The 27073-nt window shown below is 34.2% G+C and overlaps 1 protein-coding gene across 1 annotated transcript; it reads left to right on the top strand.

Annotated features, from left to right (window-relative positions):
• Positions 1-14037: 14037 nt before the first annotated feature.
• On the top strand, positions 14038-15646 carry LOC120068511 (Protein prenylyltransferase superfamily protein). Its single transcript, XM_039020308.2, has one exon. The coding sequence runs from the start codon at positions 14312-14314 to the stop codon at positions 15329-15331; it is 1020 nt and encodes a 339-aa protein (XP_038876236.1). The 5' UTR covers positions 14038-14311; the 3' UTR covers positions 15332-15646.
• Positions 15647-27073: the final 11427 nt, after the last annotated feature.

The following is a 27073-nucleotide window of genomic DNA, read 5'->3' as shown; positions in this document are numbered from 1 at the left end:
GATCCACCCGTATGTCTCTACATATATGTTTAAGTTACAAGATAATCTTGGATGTTAGTTTATTGGTTTGTGGTTAATGCAACTAAAATATGAATAAAATATCATATATTTTATTAAATAAACAATAAGTTTGTTCAATACATTTACAAACTATAGAACCCTATGATATTTAGGGCATCAACCCCAATAGTCGATACTTTATCGTTATTTTGTTGATGGCTCGAAAATCAACACACATCCTCCATGTTCCATCTGTCTTAGGTATTAAAATGACTGGAACGGAACAAAGACTCATACTTTCTTGAACATAACCTTTATCCATGAGTTATTCCATTTGCCTTTGAATTTCCTTGGTTTCGATTGGGTTGGTTCTGTAGGCCGCCATATTTGGAAGAGTTGCCTCGGGTATGAAGTCAATTTTGTGCTCAATTCCTCTTAAAGAAGGTAGACCCGTAGGTGCATCTTTATTTCGAAACCTGTCATTAAATTCCTGCAAAAGAGATTTAAAAGCACGAGACAAACCATCATTAGAATTAGGTTCAGTTACTAAACATATTCCTTTGCACATAAGTACAAAGTTTGGTGCTTCGAATGAAAAAATATTCCTCTTTTCCCCCTTTCTTATAACCAAACTCATACTCTTTTTTTTTTTTTGCCCCCTCAAAATCATTTTTTTCTCTCTTGGTTTTCACTCACCTTTTACCTCTCACTTTTCTCTCTCTCTCTCTCTCTCTCTCTCTCTCTCTCTCTCTCTCTTTTTCTCTTCTTTTTTAACTTACTTTCTTCTCTTCTCTCTTGATCCTCAAATTCTTTTCTTTTCTTTTCTAATTTCACTTGATCGCATTATACTTCATATAGAGATAATGGAAGCAAAGTAAACTTCTTCCCATTCAAAGTAAATGTATACTTGTTCAACAAACCATCATATGTGACTTCTCTATCATATTGCCAAGGTCGGCCTAATAACATATCACTTGCATGCATAGGTACTACGTCGCAAAGAACCTCATCCTTATATCTTCCCAAAATAAAAGAAATAAGAACTGGGGAGTTTACCTTCAATTCCCCTTTGTTTGTTAACCATTGAAGTTTATATGATTTTGGATGTGGACGAGTAGTGAGTTAGAGTCTTCTTACAAGAAAACTACTTACTACATTTGTGCAATTTCCACTATCAATCACCAAGCTACATGGGGTTCCTTCAATCAAGCACCTTGTGTGAAACAAGTTCTCCTTTTGATCTTCAACTTTCTCCTCTTTGATCTACACATTAAGTACTCTTTTTGAAACTAAGGATATGGAGTTACCTTCTTCAATGTACTCATCATCAGAGGCTTTGGATTCTTCCTCAAGTTGGCCAGCTTGTTCATCACATTCATCTTCCAAATCAATAATTCCATTTTTTATGACCATGACTTTTCTATTGACACAATCTTTGCTCATGTGTCCAAATCCTTTGCACTTTCAACATTGAATAGAATTATATTTCTCTCTTTCCTCCTTTGAAGCTTCATTCTTTTTAGCATAGGTGCTCTTGGCTTCCACTCTTTTAGGAGCTATAAACTTCCCTTTTGCTTCACCCCTATTCACAAAACCATCCTTGTTTCAAATATTAGAATTTGAAAAGGTATTAGCTTTAGAATTATACCTCTTGGAATGTTCCTTTTCTTCTCTCAATTGTTCTTCAATTTTAATTTCATAATGATACATATCTTCCAAGTATAGTTGTGGATATCTATCAACGAGATGAGCAATTTCTCTATTTAAACCTCCAAGGAATCTAGACTTGGTGTCTTCTTCTTCCTCTCGAATATTTGCTCTTTCCATCAAAGTTTCCAACTCTTGATAATATTCACCTATACTTTTTATTCCCTGCCTCAAAACTTTCAATTTAGTTCTTAAATCTCTTTCATAATGTTTTGAAACATACCTCTTTCTCATGGCTTCTTTAAATTCTTCTCAAGTTTCAATTCGATCCTCTTCTTTCCTCCTTCTCTCGGATTTGAGATGTTGATACCAATTTCCTGCATGGTTAGTGAATTCGACAATGACAAATGTCATCTTCTTATTCCCACTAAATGTGTTGTAATCAGACACATGTTCTATCTTCTTTTCCCATTCCAAGTATGCCTCCGCATCCGACGTTCCACAAAATGGTGGAATTTTGAACTTGACTCCACTATCTCTATCTTTATGGATTCTTTCTCCTTGTCTAGGGTGCATATTATTTCTTCCTCTTCTTCTCACGTTTCCTCTTCCTCTAATTTGTCTTTCTTGTTCTAAGTCAGATACTCTCTCATCTTCTTGTAAGACTCTTTGTTGTTGTGTCCTCCTTTCTTACCTATCTTCCCTCATCATTTCCATCATGCCTTGAATAGCTCGAAGAATAGTCATTTTAGTATCTTGTACTTGTAGTACTCCTTCACCCTGTGATATTTTAAAGTTAGTAATAAAATAACCTCATCACACTTCTCACCAATTTCACTCAAGAACACTCGTGTTTATCACTCAAGGGTAGGCTTTTGGTACTAGGTCAAAGATGTAAGGGTTTGCTTATATTTTTGGTGGAATCTCACTAAAAGTTTGATTAAAAAAAAAACCAATTCAAAATAATCAACTCTTATAAACTAAGACTAGAGTAATTAAAATTAGGCTTAAAAAAATATGGATTTTTTTTTCTTTTTTCCAAATGAATGACAAGAAACTTTCATGTGCCTTGGATCTTTGATTTTTTTTTTTTTTTTTTTTTTTATGACCCAAAAGCTGATTTGAAGAAGTTTTCAAGACAAGTTGTAGTATGTCTTGTAGTACAAGATGTAAGCAATTGCTTTGAAGGAAAAAATTGAAATAAAAATAAATTAAAATAAAGTAAAGATAACACCTCTAAAGTTGGCCAAGAACGATGAACAAATTCTTTGATACCAAATGATAAGCGCTCGTAATTCTTGTTGGATGCAAAGCTAGAGGTCTTTCTAGGATCCTTGCAAATACTCACAAAGAAAGCTAACTTACATCGAACTTAGAATCTATGATGGTCACTCCTAGATCTTAAGATAACTCACTCCAAAATTAGCTTGATCAAAACTAATCCAATTAATTGATTTAAACATCAAATCTAAAGTAAGATTTCAAAGAAAAAGACAACACCAAAGGGTTGAATAAGTACAAGCTTTTTTACCATGGATAATCTGAGTTTTGAAGAGCATTAGAAGCCATTTTATAGGCCAAATGGTCGTAGATAGACCAAGAAACTCAAAAGTCATTCAAATACAATTAATTGCAAATTGTAGAAAATAACACCTAAAAACTTGAAACTTAATTGCATACTAAATTATAAGTCAAAATGAAAAACTAGAAATGTAGAAAGTCTTTAAATTACCTTAAATATATTCTCTAGAAGGCGGCAAAGTAGATGTGCACGTTTGACAAGGTTTGATATCACATTTCTCCATGTAGTGCATACTTGACAACATTTTCTTCACAAAATCTGCACACCTTTTTTACCACAGTATCATCTTCCAAACTATAGGACTTTTCCTGTGCCATCTTCATGCCATTCTCTTCTTAACTCATTGAACTAACATTATATAAAACTTTGGTCTCAAAATTATTTGTCGATTCTTGTGAATTTTCTAGTTTTTGAAGTTGTAGTGTGAATGCCTCTTGAATCTTCTTTACCATGCTTCTTATAATTGGTCCTTTAGGTACATACAATGGTTCAGTGGTTGAATTCACATTAGTACCAATCACATGACAAGTGACAAGGAGTTATTCAAGGACTTTGACAAGTCATTGAAGTCAAAGATGAAGATTGGGAATAGTGAATATCTAGAAGTGAAGGGGAGGGACACGGTGTCAATAAAGAGTTATAGAGGAACCAAGTTGATTACTGAAGTGTTGCTTGTTTCTCAGATTAATCAAAACCTGTTAAATGTCGGGCAACTAGTAGAAAAGGGATTTAAATTGTTATTTGAAAATGGGAAATGCCTCATTTTCGACTCTAGTGGAAACGAGCTGTTCAACATAAAGATGTAGCACAAGAGCTTCTCATTGGATCCATTCGAGAATGAGCAAATAGCTTTCAAGTGTTAAGTAAATGACACTAAGTTATGGCACAAGAGGCTAGAGCATTTTCATCAAAAGGGATTGCAGTATTTGCAAAAGAATGAGATGATAATTGGAGTACCAGTTTTGGAGGAGCTGAAGATAAACTACAGAGCTTGTTTAACATGAAAGCAAACAAGGTTGCCATTCAAGAGGTCAATGTGGAAAACAAATGAGAAGTTGCAATTTATCCACACTGATTTGTGTGGACCTCAACCAACTTTCTCACTAACTGGTAGTAGGTTCATTATATTTATTGATGATTATACTAGAATGTATTGGATTTACTTCATGAAACAAAAATATGAAGTATCTGAAGTATAAAAGATAGGTTAAGAATCGAAGTGACTATAAAATTCAAGCAGTGTGGTTTGATAATGGGACTGAATACACATCACAAAGTTTCACTTTCTTATGTGAAGAAGTTGGGATAGAGCATCAACTTATAACTCCATATACCCCACAACAAAATGGAGTAAGTGAAAGGAAGAACAGGAGTATTATGAAGATGACAAAATACATGTTGCATGAGAAAGAACTTGTCAAAAGAGTTCTGCAGTAAAGTAACTAACACATCATTCTTTCTATTGAATAGACTATCGGCAAAGGCATTAGAGAAGAAGACACCTTACGAAGCTTGGTTTAATACTAAACCAAGATTGGAAAATTTGAAGGTGTTTGGTTGTTTGTGCTTTTCTCATATTCCACATATGAAGAGAGACAATTTGAGTAAAAAAGTAGAACCAGGAATCTTTATAGGCTATAGCATGGTGTCCAAAGCCTACAAGTGTGGGGGTTGATGCCCTAAAGTTTCGTGTGCTGTAGTTTGTAAACTGTTTGTATGAGCGCTTGTGTTGTATAATATATGATATTTACTTCACATCTTGATTTTACTCAGTTGTATATTTTATTTGCTTTACCACAAACCAATAAACATAAAATCCCTGGTTATCTGTATGTAACTTAAGCATGTGTGTGGTGACATCAAGTGGATCATGTCTTGAGTGATAACCAAAATAGTATGTAGTATATAGATATAGGAGGGAAACCTTATCCTAGTAACGCTACGGATACGGCTCGCTTTGTGGAATGGTCACAAGTGTTGTGACTTGTCACAGATGGTCTGATCCTGATCATGCGTGTAGAGGACATGTGAGCGGGGGCGTCCTATATAAAGAGTTTGTATAAGACCTGACCACGAAGTGTTAACGTCTCGTTAAATAACACCATTCATAATAGAGACTTCACTTCACCAGGATATCCATAGGTAACATGACCTCAAATCTGAGTGAGTTGGAAACTCCTGCCATTGAGGGTGGTCCTTTGATTTGTATGGTTGCGAGTGGCCAGGTCGCCGATTCAGACCTACCATTTTGGGGATTCGTCTGATTTGGGAGTTGAGAACTCAATTACACAAGATGGAATTCACTCCTTCCCCAAGGTAGGGGCAAGTAAATAGATAGCTCTCTTAAAGGTTGATTCTAAGGCTTGAATGATGTGGCGCCACACATCTTCTCTTGGCCCGAGAGGTGTTCACACATAGTTGGACTATGTTGTATTGTTCATTAAAGGAATCAATGGTACTTAAGGAGTGAGATGTAACTACAGGCGCAAAACAGTAAATTGGCCTAGCTGTACTCACGGGCATCTGTGAAGGGATATCGTACTCATAATTGGTTATATTCGATGGATACAGAAATATATCTGTGGTAAGAAGAGTTCAACTATTGATCTTTAGTGGAATGCCTAGCAGTTAATAGATGGTAGATTTCGTGGCTAAAGAGTTTAGTCAACTATTCACGTACCATTGGAGCTTCGAGCCACAGGTTCATTAGGTCCCCTGGGTTGCTTGGATAAAGTCGAGAATCAATTGGGTCAGTTTGAAATGTTCAAATTGACAAGAGGGAGTTCGATTATTATGATATAATTGAACTGGTTAATTATATATGATATAATTGGCTAAATGTATGAGATACATTATTTTGGAGGAAATTAGATATAAATACGATTTATATCAGTGAAGGAGAAATTACTATAGTAGATATGTGATATCAAACTATAGGGTAAGAATATAATATGATTATATTCATTAACTATTAAATTGGTTAATTATGAGATAATTGGTCGTATTATTCTCCTCAATCGTGCGTTAGTAGGAGCAGCCGCATTCGGTTATTGTAACCGAAGAATAAAATGAAAATTGGTCTCATTTTGGCAAAGAGTTCGAAAATTCGCAATCGATGTGAAAACGTAACGATCGCCTAGCTTGAGAGCCTATACGATAGTAGCTCATTATCTAAACGATCGCACACCAGCACCTAATCGATCGCACGCTTGTCCCTAAACGATTGCTTAGCTTTCCTAAACGATCGCATAGCGTGTCGTGTTTTCTAAACGATCGTCTACCTTTTATTAAACGATTGCTTAGTAAAACCTACACGATCGTGTAGCCTCATCTAAACGATAAGCATCCCTGCTATACCTGCTATACGATAGCTCTCTCTCCTACTTACTTATCGTCTACACGATCTGTCTTTTCTCCTACCTCTACCAAATTCACCAAAGACCATACTTTGAATTCTCACTCCGAGAATACCAAGGGCTCCAACTGGTGGTGTCATCCCTGTTGTTTACTTGTTTGTGCTTGTTCGAGTTGTTGTCCTTCGTGTAGACGATCGTGCTATTGCAGCCGACTGATTTGCTGGGCGATAGTTCGTGTAAAGGTTCTTCCGCTACTTTGAGTTTGACGGTTGAAGAGAGTCTTCAACTGGTATGAGAACTCTTTCCCTTGTGTTTTTATTTTTCGAAGCATGTCGTTAATTAGTGTTAATTTGCATAACTATCTGTTAGAATATGTATGTTGTATTTCGGTCATGATAAAATCGGATAGATTCGAATGCGCTCATGGATTCTCTTCGTTAAGAGTTCCTTTAACAAGATCTATCATCCTCACACAAAGAAGATGGTGGTTAGTAGGGATGTTCAGTTTTTGAAGGATGAGGAATGAGATTGGACAGAAGAAGTGGAGGTGAAGCAACAAGAAATCTCTCTAAATCCTGATGAATTGGTTGATGATGCACCAGTTAGAGAGATTAGACTATTGAATGGAGTGTATAAGAGAAGTAGTATAGTTGCATGTGTTGGAGACTACAGGGTATGAAGAAGCTAAACGAGATCAAAAGTGGATGGAGACCATGAAGCAGGAACTGAGAATGGTAGAGAAGAACGAGACATGAGAGCTGGTGAAAAGGCCTGCAAATAGGAAAGTGATTAGGGTCAAATGGTTTTTCAAAATCAAATTGAATCCTGATGGCCCTGTGAATAAGTTCAAAGTCAGATTATTGGTGAAAGGGTATGCAAAAATCTGGGGAGTTGATTTCTTTAAGAATTTTACACCTGTTGCAAGGATTGACACAATCAGATTACTACTGGCTGTGTCAACCCATCATGGATGGAAGGTATATCAACTGGATGTGAAGTCAACATTCCTGAATGGGGTGCTAGAAGAAGAAATCTACGTTGAGCGACCAGATGGGTTCATCACACCAAGGCAAGAGCAGAAGGTTTATTTGTTGATGAAGGTCCTTTATGGGTTGAAGATGGATAAACACTTGATGAACTTGAATTTTGTAAAGAGTTTGGGTGAATCTACAGTCTATGTGAAAAATCAGGTATTGATATTGTGATTCTATCTTTTTATGTAGATGACTTGCTAGAGGTGTTCAAACAAGAAATGATAAAAGTATTTAAGATGATTGATTTGGATCTAATGCATTATTTCCTAGTTATAAAGATTCAACAAGGACAAAAATCAAGTGTTCCTTTGTCAAAAGAAGTACATTGAAGAAATTCTTATCAAATAGTACCTCTGAGCAGAAGCAAGATCGTTCCAAATTCATTGTGACAGAAATACCGCATTCACAAACAAACATACAAGTTATGCATTTAACAACAAATTACGACATGCTTAGAACAAAACTTAAATGCAAAGGAACGAGAGACATACCAGTCAAAGAACCTTTCTTCCCTTGAACTCTCACTCTCGTCAGGAATCGGAAACTCACGCAGTTGCTGCGCTCACGAAGGCTATCGTCCACCAAATCTCGCTGTCGTCTACCACCGAACGATCTTCTCACGAACAGGGCAGCAAGAAGGACACAACCACTCAGAAACCTCAGAGTGAGAATTCAGAAGGTATAGGCTCTACTAGATTCGGTAGAGGGAAGGAGGAAACAACGGTCGTTTACCACGACCAAGCAAGTGGAAGATATATGGTTTCTATTGCGTAGACGGGTGTTTGATCGTTTAGTAAAATCGCTCGGGCACGCAATCGTTTAGAAAAGACTATGCGATCATTTAGATAATCCGCACATGTACATGATCGTTTAGTAAACTTTGAGCTATCGTGTATGCTCTCGTTTGCTAGGAAATGCACAATGTGCTAATTCGTGTAGCGATTATCCGATTTCTTTGCAAAATGAAAACTACATTTTATTCTTCAGTTATGAAAACTGATTGCAACCTCCCACTATCTCATTCGGTTATGGAGAAAAACCGCCAACAATTATCTTATAATGTTTTAATAAGAAATAAATATAATCATATTATATTTATAACCTATAGTTTAATATCACATCATATGTAACATATAAACCATAGTCCTTTTCTCCTCCACTAGATATAAATCATATTTATATCATTTTCCTCCAATTAATGTATCTCATACATCATGTTAACTATATCATATATAATTGACCAGTTTAATCATATCATATATAATCGAACTCCCTCTTGTCAATCTGAACACTTCAAACTGACCCAAAAATTAATTCTTAACTTGAATTCATTAAGCTAGCAAGGGGACCTTATGGACCTATGGCTCGAAGCTCCAACGGTACATGAATAACTAACTAAACTCTTTAGCCACGAGATCCACCATCCGTTAACTGCCAGGCATTCCACTAAAGATCGACAGCTGCACTCTTCTCACCACAAATATATTTATGTGTCCATCGGATATGACCAATCAACAGTATGATAACCCTTCACATATGCCCCTAAGTATAGTTGAGCCAATTTACCGTTTTGCCCCTATAGTTACATCTAACTTCTTAAATACCATTGATCCCTCTAAGGAACAATACAATATAGTCCTACTATGTGTGGATACCTCTCGAGCCATGGAAGGTGTGTGGCGCCACATCGTTCAAGCCCGAAATCAGCTCTTAAGGGAGCAATCTATCTACTTACCCCTGCTTCGAGGAAGGAGTGAATTTCATCTTGTGTAGCTGAGTTCCCAACTCTCAAATTAGATGGATCCCCAAAGTGGTAGGTTTGAGTCGACAATCGGCCACTCGCACCCATGCAAATCAAAGAACTGCCCTCAAAGACATGAGTTCCCAACTCACTCAAGATTAAGGTCATGCTACCTATGGTCATCCTAGTGAAGTGAAGTATCTGTCATGAATGACGTTATATAACAAGACTTTAACACTTCGTGGTCCGGTCTTATACAAACTTCTTCACCCTCGCTCGCATGTCTCCACATGAATGATCAGGATCAGATCATTTGTAGCAAGTCACAATACTTGTAACTATTCTATAAAGCGGGTTGCATCTGTAGTGTTACCAAAATAAGGTTTCCCTCATATATCCATATACTACAAACCATTTTGGTTATCACTTAAGGCATGATCCACCTGTATGTCTCCACATACATGTTTAAGTTACAACGACAACCAGAGATCTTAGTTTATTGGTTTGTAGTAAAGCAATTAAAACATCCAATGTTTCATAGACAACAGTGAAGAAAATATCATATATTATTACATCACAAGCATTTGTTCAATATAATATTTACAAACTACAGGACCCAATGAGAGTTTAGGGCATCAGTCCCAACATACATGAGAGAGATATTGAAGAGATTTAATATAGAGGAGTGAAAAAGTGTGAATACTCCAATGATTCAAAAGGAGAAGTTGCAAAAGACTGATGGAGAAGAACCTGTAGATAAGAATGTGTATAGTAGTCTAGTTGGATGCGTCATGTATCTCACATCCACTAAGCCTGACATATTATACACTGTAAGTGTCTTATCTAGATTTCTTCATTGTCCAAGTAAGAATCACCTGATTGTTGCAAAAAGAGTTCTAAGATATCTGAAAGGCACGTTGTCTTTTGGGATCAAATTTAACAAAGTTGAGAGTTTTGAGTTGCAGGGTTACTCAGATAGTGATTGGGTTGAGTCATTAGATGATATGAAGAGCACTTTTGGGTATTGTTTCATTGTTGGCTCTGGGTGTTTCTCATGGTGTTAAAAAAAGTAAGACATAATGGCTCAATCAACTGTAGAAGTGGAGTTCATTGCAACTATTGCAATAGTAAACCAAGCTATTTGGTTGAAGAAGTTAATGCATGACTTTCATTTAAAGCAAGAATAGGGTGTGAAGGCGTTCGTGGATAATCAAGCCACATTAGCTATTTCTTTGAATCCAGTTTTCATGGAAGAATCAAGCACTTTAAGATAAAATATTATGTTTTTGAAAGAGATGCAAAAGAAAGGAGAAGTGCAGTTCATTGCAATTAGAGGAGCAAATAGCAGATATCTTCACTAAGCCTTTTAGTGGTTGGTCGTTTTCAAACTTTTAGGAGCAAACTAGGTATTTATAGCATTTGAGTTAAGAGTATGTTAGTAACTTAAGTGCAAGTCTATTTCTAGTTACTTTGAATTAATCCAAAATGCTACTTTCTAGGAAAGTTATTAGTGCTATATTTGGAGTTAGTTCTATTTTTGTGGAGTTAATAGTAGAAATTATTATCAACTAAGCTATTTTTAGCATGTAGCATTAGTATTTATAGTGAGAAGTGATTGAATAAAATTACACACTTTCTCAATTCTCTTCTTTCTCTCTAATAAGAACAACAAATACATTACTACTTAAGTGTTACTTCTGGTTTTTTCTTTTCTCTAATCTATATTGCTGATGGGAACAATTCAGGCATTCTATGTTGAAAGCCAAGGAGTAGAAATTGAAACCCTGCTCGATATCTTACCGGGAAGTTCAGGACCTGCTCGATCCTTCGTGTCTTGCCGGACTTGCACCGTTCTCCTAAAGAAGAAGAGAGAATGAGGTTGCCCCTCCTCATGCTTGAACTGTTTTTCTTGATGGTGAGTGTTGTTGGATTGATTGTTCTGTGGTGAATTTGGAGCTCCATATTTAAGAGACACCTCTAAGTTCTGCTCAGAATGCTGTGTTTAGAGGGTTAGGAATTTGATTTGTTTTGTATAATGATCATTATTAATCCCCTCCAAAAAATTAGTGTAGATTAAGGGTATTTAGATCTCAAGGAGAAAGAAAGAACTGTATAGTGGGTTTTCTGTATATTTTTCACATTTTTCAAAGTGAATAATACATATAGTGCTCTTTATAGAACCTGTGACCAACAGTAAATCCCCTTCCTTAATCAAAGCTGATCTACATGGAGTTCTGAACTTTCCGGTTCATATTTATTTTTAGAAGTGTCCAATAAATTATTAAATTTTAAATTTTATGTCAAATAAATCTCTTAACATAATAGATTTATGGTATATTCAATTTATTTTTTAAAAAATGGAGTGATAGTTGATATATTAGATATAAAATTAAAATTTATGTTAATAAACTCTAACATTTCAATTTTATAAGCACACAGGAATTAAAAGAATATGGAATCTATAGACATTTTTCAAAAGTTTAGAAATTTAATAAACATAAAATTGATAATAACATTAATAATAAATTGAGATTAAAAATTGTATCAAAATGAGCATGTTTCAACTATACTTGTATTTATAGTATTAAATTTTCGTCGACATGTCAATATATATATATATATATATATATATATATTGCACGGGGTTCAATATCGACATGAAGAATGGATCGATATTTTCATTGTATAGTTGAATTTTTTTTTTAAAAAAAACAAAATATCACTAATTTATACATACTATAAATAATGGAAAAAATCATAAATTGTTTTATTTATTATTTTTAATTTACATTTTACTTTTTTTTTTTTTATAATTTTCCAAAAATTTCAATAGAAATTGACATTAATTTTCGCAAAATTAAAACCTTCATATTTTCGTCAACTTTTGACTCTTAGGAGGTGTTCGACTCATCAACATGAGTTGAGTTGGTTTAATATACCAATTCATTGTTTGACCCACCAACTTTAAATGTTGGTGAAGTTGAGTTGGTATATTTTACCAACTTACTCCAACTCTTCCTTCTTCCCATTGTTTTCGATGGTTCCACCCATCAGCCACTATCACACTCCAAGAACTAACTTCGGGCTCCAACAGTCACCTCTGATAATAACTCTGAGCTCCTACAATCACCTCAGATGACAATTCCAGCAACGAAATTCGAACTCCGACAACCACCTTCGATTACAGCTTCGATGACCAACTCCGAGCTCCGAAAACCTTTGCACTACTAACTTTGACAACCAATTTTGACCTCCGACAACCACCTCCGGTGACTCGACTCCGAAGACTACCTTTGTGCTATCAACTCCGATAACCAATTGGCTCCAACAACAAACTCTGATGACTAGCTTCGACAACCACCTTTGTAGGTTGAACCACTTCTGATTACAAACTTCGATGAAAATCACCTGAGCGAGCAACTCCGACGACCAACTTGAGGCTTCAATAATTACCTTCGACGATAAACTCCAACAACCAACTCTAATACTACCTTCATGCGACTAACTTTGGGCTCCGACCGTCACCTTCGACTACAATCTCTAGCAAAAATCATCTTTGATGATCAATTTCGACGACCACTTTCGCTCGACCAACTCCGAGATTCGAAAACCACCTCCAGTGACAAACTTTGACAACCAACTCCAATACACATTCATGTGATCAATTTCAAGCTTTGACAACCACCTCTGACTACAAACTCCAGCAAAAATTATCTTTGATAATCAACTTTGACAACGACAACCACTTTCGACTATTATAAGACTGATGACTAATAAAGTATGTCGTAAGGTTGGTGATTATATAAAAAATATTATTTTGTTCACATTAAGTGCAATATTTGTACGTAATGAATTCACATATCAAATGAATGTTAAGAATATTTAGACGAAAAATATGTATGTAGTTGAAAAGTATGTAACATAGAATAAAAAAAAACATAAAATGAAAAAAAAAAATTCTTGGAACATTTTTTAGCAAGAATTAGTGAAAAAAAAATATTTGTTCTCTGATGACCACCAAATTTAGAGGAAATGAAAGTGAAACTGTTGAAAAAATGTGATGATATTCCATTAGCTATTATGATGACGTGGGAGATTTAATTAAAAAAAATTCATGACATAGTAAAAATATACAGCAACAATAGGAAGAAGAAAAAAAAATGATAATGAAATTCATGCAAAAAAATGAGATAGAATCAAAAGTTTTGATTTCACTTAGTTTCTCATTTTATTTAACCATATTTCTATAAGAAATATAATGGGTTAATTGAAAGAAAGAAAGAAAGGTTGGTTTTAAAACTTAAAAGAAAAAAATTGTCATCCATATTTTATTCAAATAAGGATGTGTAGAATTATTAAATAAAAAAGTATAAAACAAAAATAGTAATCAGAAAAGCATATTATTTAGAGTTCAAAAAAACTGTAGATATTTAAACATATGAACTTAATTATGCATCCCAAACACAGACATATGAACTTAGATAAAATAACTTTCACTCCTAAGCATATGAACTCTACAACAATTTCAGACATCCTATCTCAATTCAAAACTCTAAACAACTCCTTAAATTTATTATTATTATTATTATTTTGAGTAAATCGCTTTCGAGATTAGGGTTTGGATTTCTCCACCTCACCCTGATAAATAAATACATAAATAAAAACTGTAATCGTACAAAAGTAATTTCTTGCACGCTCTTTTATTAGACCAAGTGGAACTAGCCCTAGCAAGCAGATAACAAAACGAAGTTCCGATAGTCGGAATCCGAACGGCGCCGGCGCCGGAGGTAGGTAGGTTTGGATAACTTGCAGAACAGGCTTCGGAAGCTTCTTTCTGTCCCATTCCAAAACTGTACTCTTTACATGTTCTTGAAATTACCGTGTGCCAAACTCAACCTCCAAAACCCTCCGACCATCCATAAACACATTTTCTTCCTTCTTCGCCATAGCCATGAGCTCAACATTTGCATCCATATCTTCACCTACTTCTTCATCTCTTTCATCCATTTTCAATTTCAATGCATCTAAATCTAAAATGGTCTCACTCCCGAATAATCTTCGTTTTGCTGCTCCCCTTTCCCGCAATTCTGTTTCTGTGCATCCTTTTAGGGTTAGGGCTTCCTCTGTTCCCGTTTCCAGGAATCACCCTGTTGTTCAATGCCTCCGCAACTACGCCAGAGCTGCGATTCTCATCGGTGCTGCGGCCACCATGGTTGGGAAATTCTCGCATTTGCCTGCCAGAGCTGAATCTCCAGCGGCGGTAGCTGAGGAAGCTTCAAGAATGGAGGAAGATCAGCGGATTGCTGAGGATTCGGATCAGGAGGGGAAACAATCCTCGCCGTTGAATGACTTTCTCGAATCGAATTCTGAAGCTATCGAGGCGCTCAAATCGCTCCTGCAGCAAAAACTTGAGAATGGTGAGGATGAAGAAGCACTGAAAATTTTGAAGCAATTGGTATCTGCTCAACCGTCGGTGACCGAGTGGAAATTTCTGATGGCCAGGTTGCTTGGGGAAATGGGTAAAACGGAAAATGCACGAGAAGTTTTTGAAGAGATTTTGGCTGTGAATCCATTGTCTTTTGAAGCATTGTTTGAAAACGCATTGTTAATGGATCGTTGTGGGGAAGGAGAGGCTGTGCTTCGGCGATTAGAAGAGGCTTTAAAAATTGCTGAGAATGAAAACAAAGTAAAAGAAGCCAGGGATGTTAAGTTGATAATGGCTCAAATACAGTTCTTGCAGAAGAATGTAGAAGAAGCCTTGAAGAGTTACAAAGAATTGGTGAAGGAGGATCCAAGTGACTTTAGGCCTTACTTCTGTCAGGGAATGATTTACAGCTTACTTGATAAGAACATGGAGGCCAAACAGCAATTCGCCAAATACAGGGAGCTCTCACCAAAGAAATTTGAGGTTGATGGGTACCTAAGAACTCCATTATCAAGGATGAAAATCTTTGGATCAGATGAAAACTAAAGTTTGATTCATCGGATAAAGAGGGCTCTTTGGAAAATAGAAGATGAGTAAGCAACTTTAAAGTTTTGCTGAGTTTTGTTATCTTCTTAATCTTAGTTTGATCTGCCATCTGCATTTAGTTCATTTGCAGGATGCAATCTTTAAGCATAAATTTTGCTCATATGCATTTGTTTTGATGATATTAGATAGACTACTTAAATTAGTGGGAAAGTTAAGTAAATGGAGAAAGGCGCTTAATAGGTTCATTATGTTGTAATTTGAACTATGCACTTCAAATCAATTAATAATATCCATAATAATACGTTCGTATTGCTACTATTGTTCTTATACTTCTTGTTTGATTGGTCCCATTTTCTTTAGTGGAGTTCCTTTGATTTTTTTGTGGGCTTGGTTTTTTTTTTGTATGCATTGTATTCCTTCATTTTTTTACTCTCAGTGAACGTGGTTATTGTATTAAGGAAAAAAAACAACCAGTTCCATTGCTGGTTGGTCCAATGGATGATTTGAGAAAGAAGGTTCCATGAGCAATTCGATTTATAGATCAATTTTCACTCAGACAATTGAAAGACGAAAATCATCCTTGGTTAACGGATACAATCCTTGGGTGCTCTGTTGGTTAAAGCTCGTTGTCTTAAGTGAACCAGGCTCAGCATCACGTTGATGAATTTTTGGTTGAGCTTAGAGGTGTTTAGCTAAGTCGGGAGTTCCATCCCTTGTTTAGTCCGAGTAATTCGCGACCCATGACTAAAAAATATCGATTTTATGCTTTATTAACTCTTTATTGTCTCAAAAATTTGAGCTTCCGAGTGGACATGGACTTTATTGGAAAAAAAGTGAAAAAGAAGATAGGGTGTCACTGAAGTTGTGAGATATCTGAGCTTTTGGTTTGGAAGCTGTACATAGGAAGTGATGGTGGCTGATGGTTGATTTGAACTTGATATACTCATCTGTGGCTAAATTATATGTAAGAAATTATAGGGTAGACCCTCAGCCTCTGTTTGAAGTCTTATGAGTTATAATCATTAGTATTTATTAATGCATATTGAAGGAGCTTCTGTAATCCCCAACATTTTGCATTTTTCCTGCTTTGTTCTATTAAATCGATATACCATTTTTCTCGTTTTTGATTGAGAAAAAACTTTATATTTGATGAAATCTTAGACCTTGACTTTTTTGCAAATATTATGGTATAGTATAACTGAAAAGTTCAATCGAAAGAAAAGTAAAGAAAAAGAAAGGGGAGAATATAAGGATTAAACAAGTTATTTGCAAGTCAAAAGGGTCGGAATCCTTGAGAATAGGATATTTGAAAATCAAAGATAATTGTGTTTGATTGTATATGAAAAATGCTATTAGAATTTATGAATAAAAACTATATTTGTATTTAATTTATGAAATTAAGCATGACATTCTTATTTAATGGTAATAGATTAATTTATTAAACAATAAGGATTATTAAATATATGGATAAAAATTTATTTATTAATTAAGAATCAACAATAATTTTAATTATAAATATTTGAAAATTGAATAATTTATAATCAAAATTAACCAATCAATATATTTAATAAATGTCATATTAATTATAATCTAATACTTAATTATTTTTATAATTAATTAAGTTCAACATGAGTAAAAAATACGAAAAAAAAAGTTTTATAAATATGATGTGTTAATAATGAATGAAGTAATAAAAATTAATCACAATAAATAGTTGCTAATTATAAATAATCAATAATGATATGTTCATAATGAATGATGAAACTAAAATTAATCTCAATAAATAATTGCTTGATTATATAAAAAAAAATCAATTATTATTATTATGAATTTTTGTACTAACTAATTTAACCGGTCTTAGTTTACTAATAACATATATTTAAGATAGTGTTAGTTAATAACAATAATTTATGTAAAAAAGTAATTGCATGCATTTAATAAATTTTATTGCAAAAATAAGTTAAGCAAATATTTTAGATTATTATAGATTTATTAAAATAATTTTTTATATTAATTTTGTTAGATTAATATTAATTAATTAATTAATTAACTATATTTAAAATGAAATTATATAATTTTTTATATTAATTTTGAAAGGGAATAAAAAACCATTATTCAAGGGAAATGAGGATGCTAGGAATAATTTATTCTTAGCCAAAGTGTTAAAACTTAAGATACAAACATGAGTTTTGCATGTCTATGTCTACGTCAATTCCAATGAAAAAAAAATTCCAAGTAAACGATCTCTTAAGCTTTTAATTCTCCTAGAAAGTAGAAATTTTTAATATTCCCTTTATGGAAACATTCTTTTAAAATATGATATTTTCTTTTGTACCTTTATTTCATTCTTTTGCTTTATAGAAATTGAATGTTCAATTAAACCCTCTTAAATTTTGTACACCTAACTCAGGTAACACAATTTCATAACCAACTTTAATTTATAACACTCCCTTCTCCCTACCACTTTATTGACCCTTCTAAATTGCTCTAATTTTGTCAGTTATTGAATCCATGCTTTACCACAATTTTTAAAAGGGAATAAAATAAAGGAAAATTGAATCCTGTAGCACTAATTACACTTTCATTCATAATATAGCAAAACATATGAATTTTCAGAATTATAGCAAAACGAATGGATGAACCTATTTTATGTTAATTCTAAAATGTACTTTTCCTTCCATTACAAAATAATTAATTAACCCATATTATATTACTTTCCTAAATCTGACTTTCTATATTTATCTTCTATTTTCTTTAATCCTAATCAAATTATACTATTTTTAAATTGTTATTATAATGATCTTAATTAACCTCTTTCCATGCAAATATTTTGGCAAAAATCTCAATTATGAAAATTATCCAAGCTTATACTAAATAATCGATTTGAATTTTCAAATCTCATATTATATTATTTTTCCCAAATATGACATTTTATATTTATCTTCTCTTTTATGTTAATCCTGACCAAATCATAAGATTTTTAAATTGTTTTTATCATTATCTTTATTATAATTTCGGTTTAAACATGAAATATATAAATACATCTCATTTTTTTACCAATTTTTCTTATTTTTAAATTTGGTTTTATCATTATCTTTATGATAATTTCGTTTTAAACATGAAATATAGGGTTTTGTTCATAATTTCTTGTCTTTATCAACGAAATCAGCCTCAATAGAACGACTACTTTCTAGGTTTCATGAACATCTTTCTTCAAATCCCTAATGCATGAGTTTCAAAAGGTTGAAAGTTGTAAACCAAAGCTCCTATTGAAAATAACTATCGAAACAACACTACTTTCGATCTCTCACTCTCATTTTTCCTTGTGGTTTTGATGGATTGAGCTTTCAGATAGTTTACAATGGAGTAGCTTGTTAATCAAAAGTTAATCTGTTTTGGGATTTTCGTAGCATAGGGGAGAATGGAAGGTAATTCATTCAATGATGGATTTGATTGATCGGGAAAGAAGCTTTTGATTTTGGGGAAGATAAATCAGTTGCATTAAGGTTTCAAATTTGAAATTTTCTAATACATGTCCAAGCCCATTAAAGGTACGTTGATAATTTTATGTTGTTTTAATTAAGATGTATTTAAAAATCCATCTAAATCAGGACTGTAGCATCTTATTTGCATGGTTGGAGGTAGTTTGGACCTTTGTAAATTCATAATTATTATTATTTTTAATTCACTTTGCCATTTTTACAAAAGGATAATTATTTTGCTAATTTTTTCAAATGAAATGTTAAAATCTGCTTTTTTTTTTTTTTGTCAATCTAAAAAAGAACTAAAAAATCATATAAAAAGGGAAATAAAAAGTTTCTCCTCCTAACCTACTTTTAATTAGTATAGAATATAGAATAGATGGATAAATAAATTTTCACCAAAATATTTCATTAAGTTATATAATGATTTTTTTTTTTTTTTGGAAAAAAAATTGTGTTGAAAGTAAAAATATAATAATATTAATGTTAAATTATAAAAAGTGCCTCTGAACTTTGTATTTTGTGTAAAAAAAATACTCATATTTTCAAAAGTTTCAAAAATACCCTTAAACTTTCAAAAATAATTAAAAAAAAAAAATACCTTTGTCATTAGTTTTGGATGAAAACTATTAAAGTTTTGTTTAAAAAATACACTTAACTTAAGAAAAGTTCAAAAATACATTTACCATTAATATATGAACAAAAACCATTAATATTTCATTGCAAAATATAATTTTAAAATTAAAAAAAGAATTTTAAAAATGCCCCTACTGTTAATATGGTGGTCAATTTGTTTGACATTTTCTTAAGTTTGAAAAGAACCAATTTTAAACAAATTATATAGGTATCCTCCTTTTTTTTTTTTTTTTTTTTCTTTCATATGGGTACTTTCATAATTTCTCTTAATTTTCGAATTCTTAGTTTACACCAATTTTCTCAAGAGGCAATTGCATGCATCAAAATAGGATATCATATTTGCAAGTGTGCCTTCAAATTTTCTTCTTTTGCAGATCTAGCAAAAACCGGCCCAACCCAAGCATTAAAAAAGTAAAAGTCTACGATACCCTCACTGTTGATATACTTAATATCTAGTACATTCATTAAGCGATATACCTAGTGTCGAATATATATAGATGATATACTATTGATATACTTCATTTTAATTATATCAGTTAATCAACTATTTCCTAATCAGTGTCTGATACACTCATGTCTTATATCTAATACACAACTAATACACTTGGAATATCGTGCTTATAAAATAGAACACACATGTTACTAATTGAATGTTGATTGTTGTTACATATATTACTAATACACTTGGAGTTGGGAATGTCCTAAAACTCGCCGTTCATAAATATTGAAAACATATTTTATTTATCAATAAAAGTATTTTTGAGTCGTTCATTCAATAAAATGTTATTGATATTACATTCTGTTGTAAAATCTAATAAACAAATCCATGGCTATAGTATGAATATTTTAACTTTATGTAGAAACATAAACATGGATTAAGTTTTAGTTTATAGACAAAATGATCTATAAGTATATGGATGAGATTGGGTACCTCATTCTGGGGACACAATTAGATGCGACCTACTCTGCATAAGTGATACAAACAATGTGATCCTGAAATCGTTCATGTAGAGACATGTGAGTGGAGGCATCCTATGTAAAGGATATTTGCATAAGACCAAACCTTGAAATAGTCACTTTTATTTATAACGAATGTTTACAGTTAAAATTGACTATTTCAAATTCAATGACCTAGAGTAGCTCGATCTTAATCATAAGTTAACTATGAACTCCTGTTTATTTGGGATTGTCATTTGATTTGTATAGGTGAGAGTCGTCTAACAACACTGCTCAATAAGCCTCCCATTTTGGGATAAGACTGGATAGATAGCTGGGAACATAGTCCTACAAGATGGAATTCACCTCTTACCCATTTGAGAGTTAGCAGATAGGTTGTTCCCTTAAGGATTGATTTCTGGTTTTGAACAATAAGGCATCGCCCTCTCATGGTCGAGAGAGACATGATTTATTAGTTGGACTATAAACCAATTATTTAATAGAGGATCAGTGGGAGCTTAAGGAGCAAGATATATTTACAAGGATAAAACAATAATTTTGACTTAGCTGCAAATACAAACAACTTGTGAAAGGTTGACTTACTGATTATGGTTAAAGTGGACAGAAATATATATACGGTGAGGAGAGTGCAACTATCAAGTTATAGGGGTGTATCACGGTAGTTAACGAATATTAATTAATTCAGTCTAAAGAGTTTAGCCAATTAATCTCAAATCGTTGGAGCTTATGATCTGTAGATCCATAAGGTCCCTCTACTAGCTTGTAAAATTATATTTTAGATTAGTGAATTGAATGGTTTTGAAACGTTCAAAATCAAAATTAGGGTTTTTGAATTTGAAGTATTCAAATTCAATTCAGGGTTTGATTAATTGTATTTGATACAATTAAAACGTTTAGTTTTATTGAAATTGAATGCAAATGGAGAGATTATAATATTTAAATATTGATTAACTTGAATAGGATTCATGTATTAATTAGATATTTGATTAATTTAATATTTGATATTAAACTAATTAACGAAAATTATTTAATTAAATAAAACATTTTTCAATTTTAATTCAAATTTAGATTTGAATTATGAATTAAAACTAATTTTGGTGAAAATTAGATTAATTTAAAAATAGAAATTGAAAAATTGTTAGTTATTGTCACACCCCGCACCAGATTATCCTTAACCTGGACGGAATGGTGACTGCAGCAGTTACCAACCCTTTTGGTGGCATTTACTGCCTATCTTACCTGTTAAAAATTGCTCAAAATCCTGAATACATACACATTAACTCAGAACTTAACACATTTACATTACAGGGTTTCACAGCATTATTCATACATGAATATTATAACGTAGTGAGCCCCATCTAGAATACTAGTCACTAGTCAAACACATGTGTACTAACTAATACCGATCTTCAATTACGCTTCCTTTAACCTGTTTCTTTGAGTGGCAGAGCAGCAGCAGAAAAGTCCTCAGGGAACTGACCGCTACCTGGAAAGGAAAATATTTGAAAACGTGAGTTAGAAGCCCGGTGAGTGATTTAATAAAATGTAAAACTCATGCTTAAACTGAAAGCTTGAAAACATAATACTGGAACTTAAAATACACCAAGCAAACGTGTACATAAAACCTTTTAAACCATTGTATCTGTAACTTGAATCTTAGTTGAGAATGAACATTCACTGCTCTAATTCCCAACGTTAAGCCATGGCCAGATGAGACCTTTACTTCGACCTGTTCACGTTAAACTATGGCTAGAAGAGATCCCTATGTCGATCTCTTTAAGTATACCGATGTCATCTCAAGAAACATCCTTAAAATCATCATTATTCTCTAGTTGAGAACGAGCATACACTGCTCTAGCTCCCAACGTCTATTATCGGCCAAGAGATCCATATCTCGGCCTCTCATTTAGACCTACCTACATACACATGGAGTTTGCTATGTACCGTCAACACCTTAGGTACATTTATTCAGATACCTTTCCTACCTTTAGTATCCCTATTCATTATGTTTAGAAATACCAATGCATGTACTTTGGCAACCTTAGGTATTTAAAACATAGTTCGTCAAGCTTCATTCAACCTTAGCTTTAACCATAACGCATGCTTCATACTTTATGAAATAAGTTGGCTTAAAACATATTGAACTAGCTTGTAAAACCACTAGCATGCGTTAAACATGGAAAACATACTTGGGAAAACTCATACATTAGTAAACATCATGCGTTGATAAACATTCATAAGCATTAGCAATTCCAAACTATCCTTCTAGTCTATGAGAAGATACAACTGCCTTTATCCTTAGTTGAGAGTGAACTACTAAATCTAACCCTCAACATCAACCTTAGTCGGGGAGAACTCTTTTGCTCAATCCCTCGACGTCGTATTACCTACGTGTACATGGTTATAACTGAGTACCGTCGTACCTTATGTACCTGACTAGGATACCTTCTCATTGTCCTTCAGTATCCTCAGGTACTTGTCTAGGATACCTTTTCATTGTCCTTCAGTATCCTTAGGTACTTGACTAGGATACCTTCTCATTTTCCTTCAGTATCCTCAGATACATTCTCAAACGTCCTTCAGTATCGAGCTGTTAAGATACCTTCTCATATGTCCTTCGGTATCAATTTGGCTGGATACCTTCTCAAAAGTCCTTCGGTATCAAATTGGCCAGGTACCTTCTCAAGTGTCCTTCAGTACCTAATTGGTGAGATACCTTCTCAACATCCTTCGGTATCAAATTGGCCGGATACCTTCTCAAAAGTCCTTCGGTATCAAATTGGCCAGGTACCTTCTCAAGTGTCTTTCGGTACCAAATTGGTTAGATACCTTCTCAACGTCCTTCGGTATCAAATGTGTATTTTGTAACAACAAATTAAGTTCCATAGCCTAATATTACACAAGAGCTATTCCATTGTCACTCATTTACACAAGAATTCGTTCTCTCGTAACCTTCCTTTAGAAAGCATATATCAAATCAGAACATAGCTTTTGTAACGGTTACACAACATACCTTGGCCTGTGCTACACACATACAATCCGTGAGATATTGTGAACCCTGAATCCTAATTTTACACTTAAGTGTGTTTTCTTATTTAAATTGTCTTAATTTTCCACTTAATTGTGTGTCTCTATTTAAATTTGTATAAATAAGTTGAGTAGGTTGATGAGAAAGTTAGTATGAAATGGTGAAGAAGGGATGGGGATTTGAAAAGAAAAATATGGAAATTGAGTTTGTGAAATTTCGGCCAAGTATAGAGAAGTTATGTGAAATGCGTTATGGCTGAAGGACTGAGAAAAAATGGAATTTATGTGAAATGCGAAAAATATGGGAAATTACTTTGGAAAAGTTTGGAAATCCGTGTAAAAGTATCATCAAAGTGGTGAGCAAACGTGTACGGAAACAACGTTCGTAGTAGCTAAGAGCGAGATCATTGAGAGTGAGATCAGCGAGATCATTGAGATCATTGAGATCGAGACCAGCGAGATTGGAGAGGAAATGGGAGAGAGCGAGATTGGATAGAAGATGGGAGAGAGCGAGACCAGCGAGAAAGTTGGAGAGAGCGAGAGTGGAGAGAAAAGTTAAAGTTGGAGAGAGCGAGAGGGAGAGTGAGATTGGAGAGAGTAAGACCAGCGAGATTGCTGAAGAGAGTGAGAGTGAAGAGAGCGAGACTAGCGAGAAAGTGGGAGAGAGCGACACTGCCGAGAGCGGAAAGAGCGAGAGCGCCTATGCTAGCCTTGCTTTGTCCGATTTGAACGTCACGCCCACGCCTTGCCTATGCATTGAACGACCGAGCAAGCTTCTGGGTAATGTATTTGGACGCGTTCGGGTGGATTATGCATGTAAAAACCCTAATTTGAATACAAACAAAGCTTGAAGATGTAAGGGCAAACGTCAATTAAAATCTAGGTGTCCGATTAAGAGAAATTCTTAAACCCTAAGAAATTGTGTTGGATGCGTTTGGGAAGAACACATTGAACCAAGGTGAAATCAGCTTACGTTGATAAAAGGAGGATTAAAAATTTGGCCATGCAGCCAAGTAGGTGTTGTCAATCCCACGAGCAATTTGAACGCCTATAAATAGGGAGTTGGGATTTCATTTTCAAATCACACAAAAATCATAAATTTCGTAGAGAAAGTAGAGGGCAGAGAGGGTTCAAAGGAATGTGTCAAATTTGGACGAGAAGATCTTCCAATATACTCGTTCGTTTGGAGTGATTCTAAAGCCATCTGAAAGCTCTGAAAGTCTAGTTTTTAGAGTAGGGCTGCCAGAGGAAAAGGCTCAAAGAAACTGGTCTGGAGGTTGAGATGAAGGTAGAAGGGTCAGGCTGTCGGATCAGTCTGGGTCAGTCTTGAAGATTTTGAGATTCCGGCCAAACCACGAGAAATTCTGAGCTGAAAGTTTAGGGTAAGATTCCTAAGACATTTTAGAATAGGTTTGTAGAAGGAAGTATTTCCAAATAACGTTCTAAACTATAAGTAATCTAAATTGTAAGTTGAATCTAGATTTTAGGGGTGAAAAAGGGACCCGAGGAGCTACTAGAGTGAAAAGTTCCTAAGAGTTCGAGGTGAGTGGCTAAAATTTTTTCGAACTAAAACGTTTTTAAATTGTTTTGATTACAAATGTTTTACAGAAAGCATGTTTGCGAAAATAATTCTCATGCCTACTAGTTTTCTAAAGTGGTTTCCAAGCAAGTTTGAATTGTGATTTGAACGCATGCATATTGTTGAAAAACTATTTACATATGTATATGTATTGATTTTATCCAGCATGCGTTACTATCTTTAAAGCCATGTTGTATATGTGTTATACTGTACATGCTTTAAAGAGAAAACTTGTTTATAAATAGTTTTGGTAAAATACGATGCCGAAGTACAAGGAGAAGGCATCCGCCCAACTAGATACTGAAGTACAAGGAGAAGGTATCTATTGGTACTGAAGTACGTTTGAGAAGGTACCAAGCCAATAGGATACTGAAGTACGTTGGAGAAGGTATCCTAGTAGCTCGATACTGAAGTACAAGGAGAAGGTATCTGAGCAGTAGTACCTAATGTGTGAAGGTACTTAGTGTGGCCACAGGTGAATAAAGTCAGAGATTGAGCAAAAGGGTTCTCTCTAGACTAGTAGTTGGCATTGGGATTATTTTACCAGCTATACAGTACTTTGATTTGAGAAATGATTTTACTGTTTTATGTTTAAAACAGCTTTATATACATTACGCTTAGAAATTATTTATGCTGCAAAAGCTTATATTTCAGATAAAACTATTTTCTGAAATTATGCATGAGAATTTACTATGTTTTCTCGGTCACTCACTGGGCGTAAGCTCACTCCGTTTTCAAATGTTTTTGTTTTTCCCCCCCCACAGGTAGCGGTCAAATCCTCTGAAGACAGCTCAGTATCTGCTCTGCCACTAAAGGACCAAAAGACTTGTAACCGTTTGCTAGGTGGTTATTGTTAATATTGTACACATGTTACTATTTTTCATATAGGGACTAGGGTTGTGGGTTTTGGGACTTGTAAATCTAATGTTGTAAATACTCTAAACATATTAAGTTTCTAAGTTAATAAATTGTGGGCCTACAGCCGTCCCGTTGCATATAATTTGTATTTGGTATCAGAGTTATTCCGCAAGAATTTTTAGGCAGTAAGTGTCAGCCTAAGGGTTGATAACTGCTGCAGTCACGCCCTTCTCTAGGCTAAGAGGGTGATCTGGGGTGGGGTGTGACAGATATGCATTAAATTATTCTTCAACAATTTGTTGCTTGAAGAAGTGTAAATACATTGTTAATGTCACTGTGCTTTACTTGATCATATATGCGTGAATATTAAAAACTTAAAGTTTACTTAGTCACTCACAGTTCGTTGGCCTCTTAACGTGTTATACGCCTCTCCTAGCTCTTCTTTGCCTGAAAGAACATAATCCCCAATTAAACTACTTAGAATTCTTAGCAAAATACTTCAAATAGTTCATTTATTAATGGAACTTTTAAATCAACAAAAACAGTATTTCTAGCGAGAAAATCATCATGAGCGAGATCACCCACATGAGCGAGACCACCCTTATGAACGAGATTTACCATTCCCAGCGAGATTTCACACTTTCCAGCGAGATTTAGCGTAAACCAGCGAGATTCATTGCAAACCAACGAGATTTCCGTCCCTAGCGAGATCCACCTCTTGCTCTCGCTCTCGCTTCCTCTTGCTCTCTCTCTCTCTCGCTCTCGCTCACTCTCGCTCTTGAGCTGCCTGCTTAATCTTCCTAAGCAGCTGTCTGCTTATGCCCAGATCCTCTATTACAACTTAAAAAATTCATAACTCAAAATCCAGCCCTCAAACTTCCTTCTACAAACATGTTTAGAATTGAGTTAAAATATTACCTTAAAATTTCAGCTCAAAATGCCTCGTCGTTTAATCTGGAGATTCAAAATATTGGCCCCAATTCAAGCAGCTGCCTGCTTGTTCAACAATTCTCAATTCAACTTTCAAAATTATATAACTCGATTTTCAGGCCTCATCTTAAAAAGTTTCATTCTACAAAGTTGTTTATAACTGAGTTAACAATATTACCTCAAAGTTTTAGCTCAAAACGCTTCGTAATTCGTCCTGGAGCTTCAATTCTTCACTGATGGCCTAGATTCACCCAAGAAACGAAGCCTTCGTCT

This window comes from Benincasa hispida, chromosome 12, assembly GCF_027475165.1.
Source record: "Benincasa hispida cultivar pf3 chromosome 12, pf3_genome.v1.1, whole genome shotgun sequence".
Lineage (NCBI taxonomy): Eukaryota > Viridiplantae > Streptophyta > Magnoliopsida > Cucurbitales > Cucurbitaceae > Benincasa > Benincasa hispida.
Note: the sequence above shows the minus strand (reverse complement) of the source record. Positions and strands in the feature narration are given on the sequence as shown.